Raw genomic sequence first — 15,661 nt, forward strand, 5'->3', positions numbered from 1 at the left:
TTTTTCAGAATATTTTATCTATATTCTGAGTATTGACTTGAACATTTTAAGAGGAAAATAAAAAGAGATCGAATTGATTTACGCTCTCATCTGTTTTTTGTAACGACTCGTAATTTGCATTAATGAAATCTCGTTTAATATCAAAAAAGATAAAAAGGGATCGAGTTAATCCAACAGATTTTGCGAGGGAGAAGATATAGGAGGAAATCTTTAGGGGTTGAGAAATAGATTTCTATTGTTAGAAGTATAGGATCCGAAAAAGAGATTTTTAAGGGATATGATTTGTCAGCTTCTTCGGCCTCCATATCTTTGACCTGAACAATTCATTATATATCTTTTCCTTGCATTGCAAGCTGAGTCAAAATAATACTATATACTACTTCCGTCTCTAATTAAGTGTCACGTTTTTTATGTAATTTGTATAAAAAACGTGACAATTAATTAGGGATGAAAGGAATATATTATATTTGAATAGATGTCGTTTTATCTCATTAAATTCATTTAAAATAAATTTAAAGTCAAAACATCATCTATTTAAAGACGGAAAAGTAGCGAGCAGGTGTAGGACCTACCTTGGAGAACAAAAACTTTCAGACATCAGGTAGAGCATATTGGAAGGATGGACTTCATAGTTACAATTTAATCTAATATAACTCTTGAATACAATCAAGTACAGTATTATACACCTAGCTAACTTGAGATACAAGGTACTACTACTGATCGAGAGAATAAAGAAAGTGTACGTGTAATTTTGTCCAAGTAAATTGATACATAGAAACATTAAACTATTTATGACCAATTAAAGACATAATCAAGAACATAGACCAGAGCCAGGGAAAATGGATAGAGAGCATATGCCAGAAAGCATGTCCAAAGAGGGAACGTGGTCCGGTAACTGGCAAAGCCGCCCATCAGAAGGCAGACGATAAGAATAACCAAAACCTCGGATGAGAAATCCCAAGTCAACCCCCTTATGTAGACAAGTCCTAAGAATACTGATAGACAAAGGAGATTGTTCATTGTTGCTGCTCCATATAGCTGCACCAGGAAAAATTCAGAACATTTTTTATATCAATTAGGAATTATTAAAGTAAAAACAAATATTGAAGTTACTCCCAAGTCAGTACTGTAGAAATGAAATTTTAAGGACATACCTCAGAGAATGTTAAGGAGGAAGTTGTGATCTTCTTACGGCTAGAAAAGATAATTGCTGAAACAGCTTCGCTAGAGTTGGTAGCAAAGGGCAATGCGATAAAAGATATGAAGAAAGAAGGAATGCGAGTTGCCTTAGAGAAGCCATTGACAGCATCTACCAAGGGATCAGAAATTGCCGCCGCAATAATAGTTCCGAGCAACAGAAACAGTACCGCTTTCAAACTATTCCGCCGAGGATTTGCAATGCCTCCGCCTTCATCGTCACCATCTTCACCCAGCAGTTCATGCTCTCTCTTTGTTTGCTGTAAGTATGTGCACATATTGTTACTACATGTGAACCTCTTTAAATTAATATTGTCGGGACTAATAGATTTTTATTTTAAAAGATAATACTTAAAACGATATTATTATATATAAAACTTGAGTTTGTACCAAACAAATTTATTAGTTTTGTATGGTTACTAATGTAACCAAAGCTATCATGGCAATTACAATAATCCGATTCGGCCGGAAGAAGACAAGGTAGGTACTTCGTTTCACATAATACTAACTTACTTTTACTGATGAAGCAAAGCAAGTATTGTTGATTTAAAATTTGAGTTTTTTTTTTTTGGATTTGTTACAAATTAGCATAGAAGGTAGTAGGCGTGAAGAGGCCATACCCTTTCTCTCTAGATCACAATGGACCTTTTCTCCACTACAAATTGCCCCCCATTGCTCATCACTACAATGGACGTAGGCCTAATGCTTCTGCTAATTTTGAGCACTCTAATTCCAGGTCAGATCACGATTCACGGTTATATAATATGTTATATAATATTACCCTGTCTCAAAATAGTCGTCAATTTTTTCATATGCAACTATTTTGACACGAAGATAGTATATCTGAACACAAGTACCATTCGTCATGACTAAGTATGTGTAGTTTGATTCTGAGTTTTGTTGTTTAATTTTTCAGAGATGGATATGAAGCTTCAAGCTCAACATCATTAATGGTAGGGAAAACTAGAACAGAAAATGGGATTTCAGATGGAGATTTTCTCTCATTAGCCCCACCAACTACGGCTTCCTCCGGTTTCTCTGCTCATCAAACCTTTTTCAATAATGGATTCCCACATTTTGATAATTCATTAGTATTGCCTTATCATCAAGTAATTCGCCAAACCCGTCCATGTGATCATCTCTAGCTTTCTTTATTTAGTTATTGACTATATGTTTTAATTATTTTTTGTTTCTAAAGGGAAGAAACACGGAGGAGGATTCAAAACAAAAGCAACAACAGCCGTCTTCCTATCGTAGCTCATTGCCACAACAATCGATGCCAGTGCACATTTTCGGCCAACAACCCCCCACGACGGCAACTGTGGTGATGAACAACAACCATATTGGTGATGCCGGAGAAACTGTTGATCTCAATTTGAAGTTATGAACTATTGTAGTGCATATATATGGTTGGTATCTTATATAGTACAACATATCTCGTTCTAGTTTAGTTTTGCAGTATTTGATCAGACAGCCTTCTAGTTTTGCATTTTGTGAAATATATTAGAGAGAGTATGGGCTCACGAGCCCATTGCATCACAAGCCCATTCTATATGTTATCTGTAAATTAAAACAATAAGTTGTTATTCAGTTACGTATTTGAATATGCAGTAGATTAGCTTTAGTCAAATGTAATTGTAACTCTATAGAACACTAACTCTAAGGATTATAAAATGTATCGATCATACAGTAATGAAATAAAAAAAACTTCTTAGTCTAAACATTTCTATTAGAATATTCCCATTTTAACATAAGAATTGTAGATAATTTAATTTAAATCTCATATTTCTAGAGAAGAGTGTCTATTGTATGTTGGGATTTCCTTTTCAATCTTATACCATATCTGTGTTTCTTAATATTCAGGCGAATAACATTTTCTGTTGACAGAAAATTGTCGAGAAACTCTTAGCTGAGTTCTATTCTCACTCTAATTTTGATTAGTGTAGTAGTTAATGGTGTGTTTGTTTATCCTTCAAACCCTACGAGATCACATAATGGATTTTTACCTAATTGATAAATATTGAAGTCATGCATCTGTCAAGTCATGTGTAGATTTAGTGTCATTAAATATTTTTTTCAGAATATTTTATCTATATTCTGAGTATTGACTTGAACATTTTAAGAGGAAAATAAAAAGAGATCGAATTGATTTACGCTCTCATCTGTTTTTTGTAACGACTCGTAATTTGCATTAATGAAATCTCGTTTAATATCAAAAAAGATAAAAAGGGATCGAGTTAATCCAACAGATTTTGCGAGGGAGAAGATATAGGAGGAAATCTTTAGGGGTTGAGAAATAGATTTCTATTGTTAGAAGTATAGGATCCGAAAAAGAGATTTTTAAGGGATATGATTTGTCAGCTTCTTCGGCCTCCATATCTTTGACCTGAACAATTCATTATATATCTTTTCCTTGCATTGCAAGCTGAGTCAAAATAATACTATATACTACTTCCGTCTCTAATTAAGTGTCACGTTTTTTATGTAATTTGTATAAAAAACGTGACAATTAATTAGGGATGAAAGGAATATATTATATTTGAATAGATGTCGTTTTATCTCATTAAATTCATTTAAAATAAATTTAAAGTCAAAACATCATCTATTTAAAGACGGAAAAGTAGCGAGCAGGTGTAGGACCTACCTTGGAGAACAAAAACTTTCAGACATCAGGTAGAGCATATTGGAAGGATGGACTTCATAGTTACAATTTAATCTAATATAACTCTTGAATACAATCAAGTACAGTATTATACACCTAGCTAACTTGAGATACAAGGTACTACTACTGATCGAGAGAATAAAGAAAGTGTACGTGTAATTTTGTCCAAGTAAATTGATACATAGAAACATTAAACTATTTATGACCAATTAAAGACATAATCAAGAACATAGACCAGAGCCAGGGAAAATGGATAGAGAGCATATGCCAGAAAGCATGTCCAAAGAGGGAACGTGGTCCGGTAACTGGCAAAGCCGCCCATCAGAAGGCAGACGATAAGAATAACCAAAACCTCGGATGAGAAATCCCAAGTCAACCCCCTTATGTAGACAAGTCCTAAGAATACTGATAGACAAAGGAGATTGTTCATTGTTGCTGCTCCATATAGCTGCACCAGGAAAAATTCAGAACATTTTTTATATCAATTAGGAATTATTAAAGTAAAAACAAATATTGAAGTTACTCCCAAGTCAGTACTGTAGAAATGAAATTTTAAGGACATACCTCAGAGAATGTTAAGGAGGAAGTTGTGATCTTCTTACGGCTAGAAAAGATAATTGCTGAAACAGCTTCGCTAGAGTTGGTAGCAAAGGGCAATGCGATAAAAGATATGAAGAAAGAAGGAATGCGAGTTGCCTTAGAGAAGCCATTGACAGCATCTACCAAGGGATCAGAAATTGCCGCCGCAATAATAGTTCCGAGCAACAGAAACAGTACCGCTTTCAAACTATTCCGCCGAGGATTTGCAATGCCTCCGCCTTCATCGTCACCATCTTCACCCAGCAGTTCATGCTCTCTCTTTGTTTGCTGTAAGTATGTGCACATATTGTTACTACATGTGAACCTCTTTAAATTAATATTGTCGGGACTAATAGATTTTTATTTTAAAAGATAATACTTAAAACGATATTATTATATATAAAACTTGAGTTTGTACCAAACAAATTTATTAGTTTTGTATGGTTACTAATGTATTGAGTATCATTTTATGGAGGTTATAGAGTATATAGTCTATAAATGCAAAATCAAAACACTCTTCTATTCTAGGTCAGCATCAATAAGCCTACTGAATTACTTACCCTGTGAAAGTAGTCGATGTACTTTTGTGTTTGAACAGGATCATTAGAACCACCCCCGACTTGTCTTGCTTCGACAAGCCATTTGGTTACACCGTTGACGAATTCATCCTCTTCAATACGACCATCACGACTTATATCAAAATCTCGCATAACCTTTTCCACTGCATCATCCTTATCCAAATCCATCTCCTCAAACTGGATTCCGATGATTAGTGCTTTCAATTCACCGGCAGATAAATACCCATCTCCGTTTGTATCCATACTACTAAACAATCTGTACTGACATTATTTGAAATCAGAAATTTTACAAAAACGAGAATGCTGTTTCCTTTTAGGGTAGGGGGAAGAATAAAAGAAAGACAAACCTTTTTATGACTTCTCTATCAGGCTGGCCGTCATCGCCCATGAGCTTTCCTTTATCACGCTTTCTTAAATCTCTTAAGATTCCTGACATTACATGTTTGTGCTTAGCATAAGACATCCGTCTCCTCTGGACCGAAGGCTGCAAGACCTGTAAAGCATTATCAAAGAAAGGAACGAACGTCAAGCTGAAAGCCAGAGGCGTAAATTAAGAAGAAAAAACACAAATAATTAAGGAAGGTTCATACAAACTGAGCATAATACATAGAGAAGATACTGCAGAATTCATCATAATGAATCAATGATAAATTAATACTGACAAGATTTTTCGGCATGACATATATAAGAAGTGTGTTACTTAATTGTCTCACTTCCAAAGGTTTGTACTTTATGCATGCATTTTTTTCCCCCAATTAACTAAATGGGTGAACAGATTGCATGATTTAAGTGAGTTGGGAGAGAGAACCTGATAAATACAGTAACAAAGCAACAAGACGACGGATATGATAAGTGCAATGAGGACTCCTAGGTGTCTTCCCGAGTTGGACTTAAAAATTTGTGGTAGTTGAACGACAAGAAATGGGAAAATGGATATTGCCATTATCCTAGCAGCATAGCAAGTCCAGATATCAGTACTAACACCAGAGCCTGAAAAATTGAACATAAGGAAGTTTTTGAAGCAGAGGAGAAAAAATAGTCCATGATGAAATGATTATATTTTATACTAACTCCGTCCCAAAATAGATGCAAATTTTTACATGCAATACGGAGGGAGTATTAACAAGAGCGGAGAGTGACCTACGAAGCAAGTTAAATCCTTTAGTATTTTGTCCATCTATGGCTCTTGATTCACCAAGGTCACACTTGCCAACAATGACACAAGATCCCCAAATCAGTGTGAGAAGCAAGACAGTAGAGCCAGCTAGCAACCCCATTCCAACTGAGACCTCGCTTTGAGCATTTTCTGGGTTTCCAGAAAGTCCAGAAACTAATTGCAAAATAAAAGTAATAATTAACAAGTGTTAGTAATACATTAATGTATGAATGTATGAACAATCAAACATCAGAGGGGCAAACCAAATGAAATGAAATGATCTTCATTTCTGTTTCCTTTTGCTTAGAGTCTGCTTAGAAATCCACATGTAATTGGATTTGCATGTAATTAGTGTTAATTACATAGTTTAGCTGTTGGGAAGGACGTGTATAATTCGGAGGTTCAAATTATACAATTTCAATTCCAACATCCCATAGAAATATATATAACTACACAATTTCAAATCCAATATCCTATAAGAATTGATATAATTACAAAATATTTTTTTTCAATTTTAATATTTATATATTATATGATACTATTTATAATTATAACATAATTACACAATAATAATCTTGAAATTATTCGGAAATTTTTATCCTGAAAATCATGGGATCGACTTTTCATGATCGTTTTGGTTGGGGGAGGACTACCATTATGTAATCCAAATCTGTTGAACCAAATGACATACGAACATATAATTACTCTAATAATTATATATATGATCACATATTTACACTATGAATTCCAAATTTATATAGTTAATTAATTACCTAGAATGAGCAAGGCATCAGGGAGAGAGCCAAGGATGGGAAGGAAAAGGCCACCAACAATGCCGGGACCCAATATTTGAAGCAGAAGCTCACTTCCAGTAGACAAGTGAGTGGCGGCCAAATACATCAAATACCCGTACCCGATTATCAGGAACAGGTTACCCGCCCAAGAGCTGGTGCACGGCATGAACCCGTACGTCTGCTCACATTTAATAACCTCCTCCTCCACGTCATCACTATTAATCCTCTCATGAGGCAGCAGAACTGCTGATAATATTGAAGAAGAAGAAGAAGAAGCGGTTTCCCCGTCAGAGATTGGATTCGAATCCAATGGACTGCCAGGGAGGATGAAACGACTGCTTCCACCATGAGTTCCGCCGCTGAGGAGGAGGAGAAGGAGAAGACATGTTTGGTGGTGGTGGTGGCTGCGTGTAGGCATGGTCGGTGTTGTTTGACTTTTGGTTTCTAAAGGCTGAGTGAGTGAATGATGGCGATATATGAGTTGAGTTGAGTTGAGCTGAGTGAATGAGCGAGTCCAAGGAGATTTCTGGTTCGAGGGAGGTAGGGGATAACTATGGAGCGAAAACTTGCAGGGATATCTTTCATCTTTATATATGCGTAAAAAATTGTCTCTAGATTACGTAATTAATTACTAATGTCCATTTCTTTTCTTTTTTTTTTTCTCTATGACTGTCTCACATCCGACAGTCGTATGAGCCGACAATCGTAAAAGTCTTTTGTTCTAATTGCACACGAAATGTCAGAGGTTAATCACAGACTTCCGTCAATCGGGAAAAAAAAAAAGTCAAAGTGGAGAAGCGGAATAGATAATTCTTTTTAAAAAAAGGAGCGGAATAAATGAACATGAAATTCGAATAAATCGCGATTTGCGACCAATTTTTTAATTAATTTTTGGATTCGTGGAATAATAATATTAAATGAATGAATACTTTATGAATACGACATTTAAGCTAATATAGACTTTCTCAATACCCAAAAAAAAAAAAGTCACAATAACTTCAACCGGCCAAAATTAAGTTCACGCTAGTTATACATGTTCAAAATTATCTACACATTAATGAACTTTTGTATTTATGAAAACGGTTGGAGATACGTATTATAACTAGTGGCAGGTCGACGTTTATTTAATTTATGTATTTTATTTTATTTGAACATATGATTGTTTATTATTACGATAAAAAACAATGAAAATTGGGACATTAATATAATAATCTAACTTATAATTAAATAATAAAATGAATTATGATTATAGAATGAATGGATAGAAACGTGTATTTTTATTATTATACTTTATATTTTATTTTTAATTTATTTTTTATTTTTCGATTATATCATATTATTAATTAGTATGTAAAGAAATAATATGTAATACAATGTTCAAAAATAAATCACAAGTTAATTATGTACTAAATATAAACTAATATTACCAGTTATTCTTATTATACAAAAAAACTATAAAATGACATATAATATCATAAAATAACAATCATTTTCCTACCAAGTCCAACATATAACAACTTTGCATAACCGATTATTTTATCCTTCTTTTTTAACTCAATAATAAAAATTCTCATTTCAATTCTTATTCAACAATAGATTTCTTAGGCTGTTAAGCCACAGACAATAGCAAATAGAGAAATATAACTATAGACATAACGAATAGTAAAGTTTCATACAGGAGAGTGCGAACTTGAAATGAAAACGTGAGCTCATATGATATCTTTATCCAAACTCAAATCTAGCCTCAATCGCCTTGTTTATAGACTAATATGAGCTATGGCGTTGTCCCACCCTTCTGATAAACGCGCCGTGATTTAAGATCCATGAGTCTTGAATTTCGAGGGACGTGATCTTTGAAAAGGTATAAACTGATGGCGATGAACCCGAATCGTTGTAGATTGCCATCAACCAGCCAAATTTATTTTATTTTTAAGAAAAAAAAAGAGAAAATTGAGGTTGCTAAGATAATTTGGATTAACAACAATTTAAATTTGCGTTTAAAATCTAACAGAGTGATTAATTGAAATGAAGAACCCTAATCCCTAAATCAATTAATTTTCATTAGAGATTTCATTTCAGATAGAAAGTAGAAGGAATAAAACAGTAATCTCGAAATCTTCATAAGTTGCATGCAGATAATTTTCAAAACTAGTCATTATAGAAATAATCATTCAAAATGACAAAGTCACCATCATAGAAATAGATCGATTATGAATTATGATTGAGATTTTGGGAATTAGAGTAATATCATTGTTATGTCCCATATGAATTTTATTTCGTTGGTAATTTAAGGAAAAATGGCATAATAAGTGTCCACTCACTCTCTAGAGAGTTATTCGCGGAACAAAATACTCAAATCTATTTTTTTAAATGTTGTCCACTTATTGTGATAAAATGATAAAATTATCTTTAAAATATAGATACGCGAAGAATATTTTGAAAAAATACTGATGTGTATTTATGTATAACAAATACGTAGCACATTATAGAAAAATATATTATCTCTCTATATAAAGATGATTTCTTCATTAGGATTTTAAATTTCATTCTCTAATCAATCAAAATTAGTTAGGAGTATAGTATCTTATAGAACTTCGAAATCAAAATGAAGATAATGAAATCGTAAAATATCGTGTGAAGATGTAATTCGATGAAACATTATTTAATTCGAGTTAAGAATAGTGAGTCAGTCACGAGTAGAACTAGGGTAGAGTTGACCAATAATGATAGGACAACATCTCCAGTCGGCAAGATGTGAGGATGACACGTGTCCACATAACACGCAAAGTGCCGGATTTCTTTCTCTTGCTAGTGCTAGCTTTCTTCTTCTTAAGGCTTCTGTTAATTAAAAAGTGTTGTACCTAATTAAGTACTTAATAATTATATTAGGCAAAAAAGAAACACGTCTGACCCGAACCCGATGATGCTAATTACACATGGATTTCATTAATTGACGGTTAAGCCATGGTTTTGTAGAAATTGAACAGTTAAATATATATATATATATATTCTGGCCATATGAGGTTTGATGTTGGAACGTCTTTATCGATAAGTTTCGTGGAACTAGTCACAGACAGACTCGGTGATGAATTGTTTGTCGGGTCGGGTCGGGTCGGTGGTCAAAACTAGACAAGAATAACATTTCTATTGCTGATCAGTCGTCATCCTTAAACACGTGTACAATGAGTTCCAATTAAAAGGAAGGATTTATACTGTAGAAAGAAATACGAATTTGGCGGTGAGCCCAAAATCACAAACAAGATCAACATTGGGTCTAAACTAAAATTATTTGGTCCAAAATTGACAGTTCAGTTCAGTTATGGGGCCCGGTTTATCGTCATGATAAGCTTGAAACTAATCAAATTTAAGGAGGCCCATAACTTTAGACCCATAAACGGAAGATTGGGCCGGCTCGTTCATGCATTTTACGATGAAGCAGTACTGAACCGTTTGACTAGTTCAAGCCACCCGTCAATTCTAGTCCAAATAAATCGAAAAGTTTATGATTAGAAGAAGAAAGGAAAGCTAATCTATTTTAAGAATGAGTCAGTGTAATCTCGCTATAGGTCGAATTCGATCGTTTAAACGTCATATATGATTGAATTTGATTTCGACCCGAGTCGAACCCAAACTAGGCCGGACGCCAGGTCAACTTGCATGGACTGAATTAATGTTGAAACCATTCACTACATGTATTTCATGGTAAAACTATTTTTTTGGGTATTGTGAGACTAATATCTCATTTTAGTACATGAAATGATAAGAAATTAATTATAAAGTTTTTTCATTGCAGAGAATGGGGATTTAACCCCTATCGACCGATTAAGGGATCATAGTAAAACAATTGACCTATAATGGAAGAAGAAATCGGAAACAGATGAATTTCAATTCAATTTTGTTTTTACAATTGCCCAGAAATATTACGAAATAAGAACAAAAAAAAAATTACAGAAGAGAGTCACTTTCAAGAAATACAAAAGTCAAACAATCAAGCGAGCCATCGACCAGATTAAGTAATTCCTATCTAAGTTTAACTGATCCCAGTCCCGGACACACCCAAACCCAGACTTATCTTTTTCCTGTTTTTCTAATGAACCCAAAAATTACAAAGCCCACCACCTTTTGTCTCCCAATAATCAATATCCCAAATAAAGAAAGCAAAAAAAAAAAGTTTAAATTAAATCAAATTAATCAGGATAAATCAATATCATGAGCCACGTGGCGTTCATCTAACAAATCTTAGAACCATGTCAAAAGCTTATGTGGTCCCCACACTGATGGAGAAGAAAAAACACATCACGTGAAAGTCTCTCAATGTCCCAACCCAAAGTCAGCAGTTTTAGAATATTCACTTGTCTCTCTCAGTTTAGATGCTCCTCCTCTTTCTCCGTACAATCCATTGGCTGCGGCTGCTCCGCCGCCGTAGCCTGTGTTCCTCCTCCGTTCGCGGCGGTCGGAGTGGTGGCATTATTATTATTACTACTATTAATGATCTTCTTCATGCTCTGCTGCTGCTGATAAATCTGCCTCAACCTCTCTATTTCCTTCTTCAAAGCCTCTTGATGAGCTGCCAAATTTAGTATATATAGTTCATAATTTAAGAAATGATAAATTATATAATACTCCCGTATGCAAATTTCGGGCCGAAATTGTAATATTAACTTAATCGATTAATAATTTAATATCTATATTAAAAAGGTGTATAATCTCCACCGGAGATAGTATAACATTTTTATTAGTACGATTTTATGATGTGAATAATTTTATTTATTTATTTTAATACATGAATAACTTTATTTATTATACCTAACCGAATTTAAGGAAGAAATTAGTGATTACTACGGAGTATAAGAAGTTAGTTACCATCTTTAAATATTTTGTCCTGAGCCAAAGCAGCAATGCGTTGCTTTAAAGCACTATTATCCACGTTCAGGATTAACCTCTGATGATCCAAGAATGATACCCTCGGCGACAATGCAGATACTTCACTCTTCAATTCATTAAAAAGGAAATTAAGAATTAAAATGTAGATTAATTAAGATTTTAATTAATTAAACTCTACATAATGAGAGATTAATTAATAATTAATTAATGTACGCATAGTTCTAGAAACTAACCTGTAATGATGTTACACTTCGTTCTAGCTCTGAGATGTACTGAAGCTTCCTCACTCTGGACCTCTGAGCAGATTGTCGATTCGCTAAAATTCTAGTAATTAATCAATTAAAAGATATTTATTAATATAGTATATTTGATAATCATTAATTTAATAATTTTTTAATAAAATTTGTTTTAAATATTTTTTTATGAAATTTTTAAATTTTTTTTTCAATTTTATCTTTAAATATTTATAATTTTTAAATAATAAATAATAAGTAGAAATAATTTTTTTTTTATTAATTTTTTTTTAATGATTCGTAATTTTCAACACTTAAAGTGGATTGAAAGGAGAACTTTACATTATTCATAATTATATTTTATTTAGAGTTAATTGTAATTACCTCTTGACCCTCTTTGGATCAATCACGAGATCGCCATTAGAATTGTAATTCAACGATTGCTGTTGATTTGCTTGAGACTCGAGGAATAATTGGCATGAACTCTCTACTTCTCCTGGCTCTGTTTTGGTCTGTGGCTGATCCAAATCGGACGGTGTAGGTTTCTGCTGATCATCATTGTTGCTATTCTGATCGGACGGGGTAGAAGGGTTCGACATAGGCGGCGGCGGTGGTGGCGGCGGGGGTGTCAGTCCCATATCGTCTGAGAACATCGACATGAGCTGCTCATCGTCAATGCGGTCGAAACCGTTGGCTTCCTCCTCCTCCTCCGCCGCCATGTGGTGGTTATTGGTGGACGACGTCGTCGATGAGTTCTGACACTCCTCCCCAAATGGTATCTCCAGGAATGCGATGGAATCGCTGGCGGACCGCCTGTGGGACCCACGCTTGACGGAAGAGAAGTCTAGGAATTCGTCCATCCACGACGGCTGTTGGTTGTTGGCGGCGGGGGCGGGGAAGTTGGGCAGTTTCTGGTGGTGGTGGTGGTGAGAAAATGGGTGCCAATTTTGAGTCATGACAGTAGGAGCTCTAGGAGGCAATTGCGCCATTTTCCCTCTAAACTATTCTATTGTATTGGCCGCAAAAATGTTATAATGTGGTTGAGAAATTTTGATTTGAATTATAATTGTGGAAATGAAGGGTATTTTAGTCAAATGAAGATCCGAATTAAACCGGGTTAGTATTATTACTAACTGTAGTAAAGGGCATCGATCCCATTGTTGTGGGTCACATGGCGGAATAAAAATGAATTATTTACAAAAATAAACGGAAAACATAAACTGTAAATAAAATTATTGATGTCTGCGGACAATGTAAACAAAAATAAGAAGATCGAATTCTGTGTTTACGATTATGAGGGAAGAACAAAGTCGAAAACATAGTGTTCGACTATGCAATTAAACATACTATTTAAATTGTTTCACCTATTTACAAAAAGTACTTTTAAGTTTTGATAAAACAACAAAATAGTCCCTTCATTATGAATATTGTTTTACGTAACCAATTAATCGATTCAAAACAAAAAATACTAATATCCAAAGGCATGATAGAAGTTTATGAAGACCACATACAACATCTTCAAGGATTAATAAGAGCACATCATAGGATGAAAACAATACATTACGCAGGTTATCTTATAAATCAATATGAACACACTAGACAAACATTAAAAAAGGAAAAAGAATATCTAAAAACCTTAGAAACGCTAAAAGTACAATTAGAAACTACATAATGGCATTAACATCTGATATAGTAAAAATAAAAGAAGATTTAAAAGATATTAGAAATGAATTAAATGAAAAATTAAATAATCTAGAAAATATGATTATAGAAAATAAAAAGACTATTGAAGAATCGTTTTCTACAATGAATGAATATATAAATCAACATAAATCAAAAGATATATATCAAGAAATTAATGATTCAAAAAATTGTCTTAAAAATATTAAAGATTTATTAGAGAATCAGAATGAAAAAAATTTTCAGGAAGAGGGAGATATTATAGAAAGATTAAACGAAGAGTTATACAAATTTGAAAAACTAAATTCAGAAAAAGGAAAATCTATAATTCAATACCCGAATATCCAACAAGAAATCATTATTACAAAACCTAAAAGAATAATTACTCTAGAATTACCTCGAAGAATTATATGATGGAACAAGAAAATATATCCGACCAAATATCAGAAGTTAGGCAACTTCTATCCCAACTAAAAATTATTGAAGAAGAAAAAGAAACTTATGAGCATAAAAATTACAATATAGATGATGATAAAGAAGAAGTAGTATATGGGTATGAATCAGAAGATGATTTACCATTTAGAATGAAACTAGAGGAAATTCCAGAATCAACTTCAGGACATAAAAGAAGAAGAGAATTTTATCATAATGATTATATGAATGAAAAAGGATATACTAAACAAAATGACAAATGGAAAAAATTTCCTGACGAATATACACCATCAATTAAAACTAATATAGACATTCTAAACCTAGACTGTGTTCAAAATAAAGAAGAGGCTTTAACTCTTTGGATGAATAATACAGGATTATTAATTCAACTAGAAAAAATATTTCAAGATTTTAATCCTAATCTAGTCTGGACCTTTGTTACTTACAAAGTAACAGGATCTGTTAAAAACTATTTACAGACTCTATCACAAGCACAAATAGAAATCTTACTAAGAGAAAAAACAACAAATTCAGAAGTTTTCTTCACATTAGTAGATACCATAAATAGAGAATTCCTAGAAAAAGATGATGTAGATAAGAAAAAAGCAACTGAAGCTGCTGAAGCAAAAAAGCTTTATGGCATCTTAATAACATACAAATTTGCAATATGTGTGATTTAGAACCCTATACATGTGAATTTCAAAAATACTATTATAAATTACCTGCAGAATCTAGAGAGACTCATAAAGAAACTTACTTAAATAAATTACCATGGCCACTTAATAAAGCTATAAAAGACATATTTATATCAGAAATAGCGAATAATAGAATAGCTAATACCTTAGGAGGAGCCATTGAGGTAACCCAAAACTATATAGTCGAGCAATGCTTGCAGCGGTCTATAAAGAAACAACTTAAACACCCTACTGGACAACTATGTTGTAAAAATAATCCAAGAATACCAGGTAATTATGGCTGTAATAAAGAAAGAAGAAGAAAAATTATAAAGAAATATAGATGGAGAAAATTTCCGAAAAATAATTATAAAAAATATAACTATAAGAAAAATAATTTTAAAAGAAAAAAGTTTTTTAAGAAAAAATCACCTTATAAAAAAGAAAAATATTGTCCCGAAAATAAAAGAACATGTAGATGTTGGCTTTGCAATGAAGAAGGTCATTATGCAAACAAATGTCCTAATAAAAGAAAGACTGAAAATAAAGAAAAACTAAAAATCTTAAATATAGCAATAGAAAATCATTTAGAACCAATAGAAGATTCAGATTCCGAAATAGAAGAAATATATGAATTACTATCTGACAGTAGTCAACCTAATAGTTCGGAAGAAGAATATTCATCTTCAGATGAATAAACCCAATCCGAATTGTACATTTATAGAAATAAAATACAAAGAAAAGTCTTACGATGCATATATTGATACAGGAGCAACCTTATGTTTTGCTTCG

General features: G+C 33.1%; 3 protein-coding genes across 3 annotated transcripts; all 3 read right to left on the reverse strand.

Annotated features, from left to right (window-relative positions):
• Positions 1-789: 789 nt before the first annotated feature.
• LOC139883377 (sodium/calcium exchanger NCL-like) lies at positions 790-1,475 on the reverse strand. Its single transcript, XM_071867560.1, has 2 exons — positions 1,155-1,475; positions 790-1,038 (listed from the first exon to the last, which is right to left on the reverse strand). The coding sequence occupies exons 1-2, from the start codon at positions 1,473-1,475 to the stop codon at positions 790-792; spliced, it is 570 nt and encodes a 189-aa protein (XP_071723661.1).
• A 2,583-nt stretch (positions 1,476-4,058) lies between these two features.
• LOC139883389 (sodium/calcium exchanger NCL-like) lies at positions 4,059-7,150 on the reverse strand. The gene is made up of 7 exons (XM_071867569.1): positions 6,946-7,150; positions 6,161-6,346; positions 5,825-6,006; positions 5,364-5,509; positions 4,999-5,272; positions 4,424-4,726; positions 4,059-4,307 (listed from the first exon to the last, which is right to left on the reverse strand). The coding sequence occupies exons 1-7, from the start codon at positions 7,130-7,132 to the stop codon at positions 4,059-4,061; spliced, it is 1,527 nt and encodes a 508-aa protein (XP_071723670.1). The 5' UTR covers positions 7,133-7,150.
• A 4,177-nt stretch (positions 7,151-11,327) lies between these two features.
• Positions 11,328-13,072, reverse strand: LOC139883379 (basic leucine zipper 6-like). Its single transcript, XM_071867561.1, has 4 exons — positions 12,468-13,072; positions 12,084-12,174; positions 11,830-11,956; positions 11,328-11,533 (listed from the first exon to the last, which is right to left on the reverse strand). The coding sequence occupies exons 1-4, from the start codon at positions 13,070-13,072 to the stop codon at positions 11,328-11,330; spliced, it is 1,029 nt and encodes a 342-aa protein (XP_071723662.1).
• Between the last annotated feature and the right edge of the window lie 2,589 nt (positions 13,073-15,661).

The sequence above is a fragment of the Rutidosis leptorrhynchoides genome, unplaced genomic scaffold (genome assembly GCF_046630445.1).
Source record: "Rutidosis leptorrhynchoides isolate AG116_Rl617_1_P2 unplaced genomic scaffold, CSIRO_AGI_Rlap_v1 contig39, whole genome shotgun sequence".
Taxonomy (NCBI): Eukaryota; Viridiplantae; Streptophyta; class Magnoliopsida; order Asterales; family Asteraceae; genus Rutidosis; species Rutidosis leptorrhynchoides.

What these genes read in the sequence shown, in the direction of transcription:
- LOC139883379 (XM_071867561.1), bottom strand. Translation starts at nt 13,072, where the DNA reads ATGGCGCAATTGCCTCCTAGAGCTCCTACTGTCATGACTCAAAATTGG. An exon ending in GATCCAAAGAGGGTCAAGAG is followed by an intron (nt 12,175 to 12,467) that starts GTAATTACAATT and finishes ATTAATTACTAG; the next exon opens with AATTTTAGCGAATCGACAAT. An exon ending in GGACAAAATATTTAAAGATG is followed by an intron (nt 11,534 to 11,829) that starts GTAACTAACTTC and finishes TAAATTTGGCAG; the next exon opens with CTCATCAAGAGGCTTTGAAG.
- LOC139883389 (XM_071867569.1), bottom strand. Translation starts at nt 7,132, where the DNA reads ATGCCGTGCACCAGCTCTTGGGCGGGTAACCTGTTCCTGATAATCGGG. An exon ending in TGATGCCTTGCTCATTCTAG is followed by an intron (nt 6,347 to 6,945) that starts GTAATTAATTAA and finishes TTTTGCAATTAG; the next exon opens with TTTCTGGACTTTCTGGAAAC. An exon ending in ACATCGACTACTTTCACAGG is followed by an intron (nt 4,727 to 4,998) that starts GTAAGTAATTCA and finishes ACATACTTACAG; the next exon opens with CAAACAAAGAGAGAGCATGA.
- LOC139883377 (XM_071867560.1), bottom strand. Translation starts at nt 1,475, where the DNA reads ATGTGCACATACTTACAGCAAACAAAGAGAGAGCATGAACTGCTGGGT. An exon ending in CCTCCTTAACATTCTCTGAG is followed by an intron (nt 1,039 to 1,154) that starts GTATGTCCTTAA and finishes TTCCTGGTGCAG; the next exon opens with CTATATGGAGCAGCAACAAT.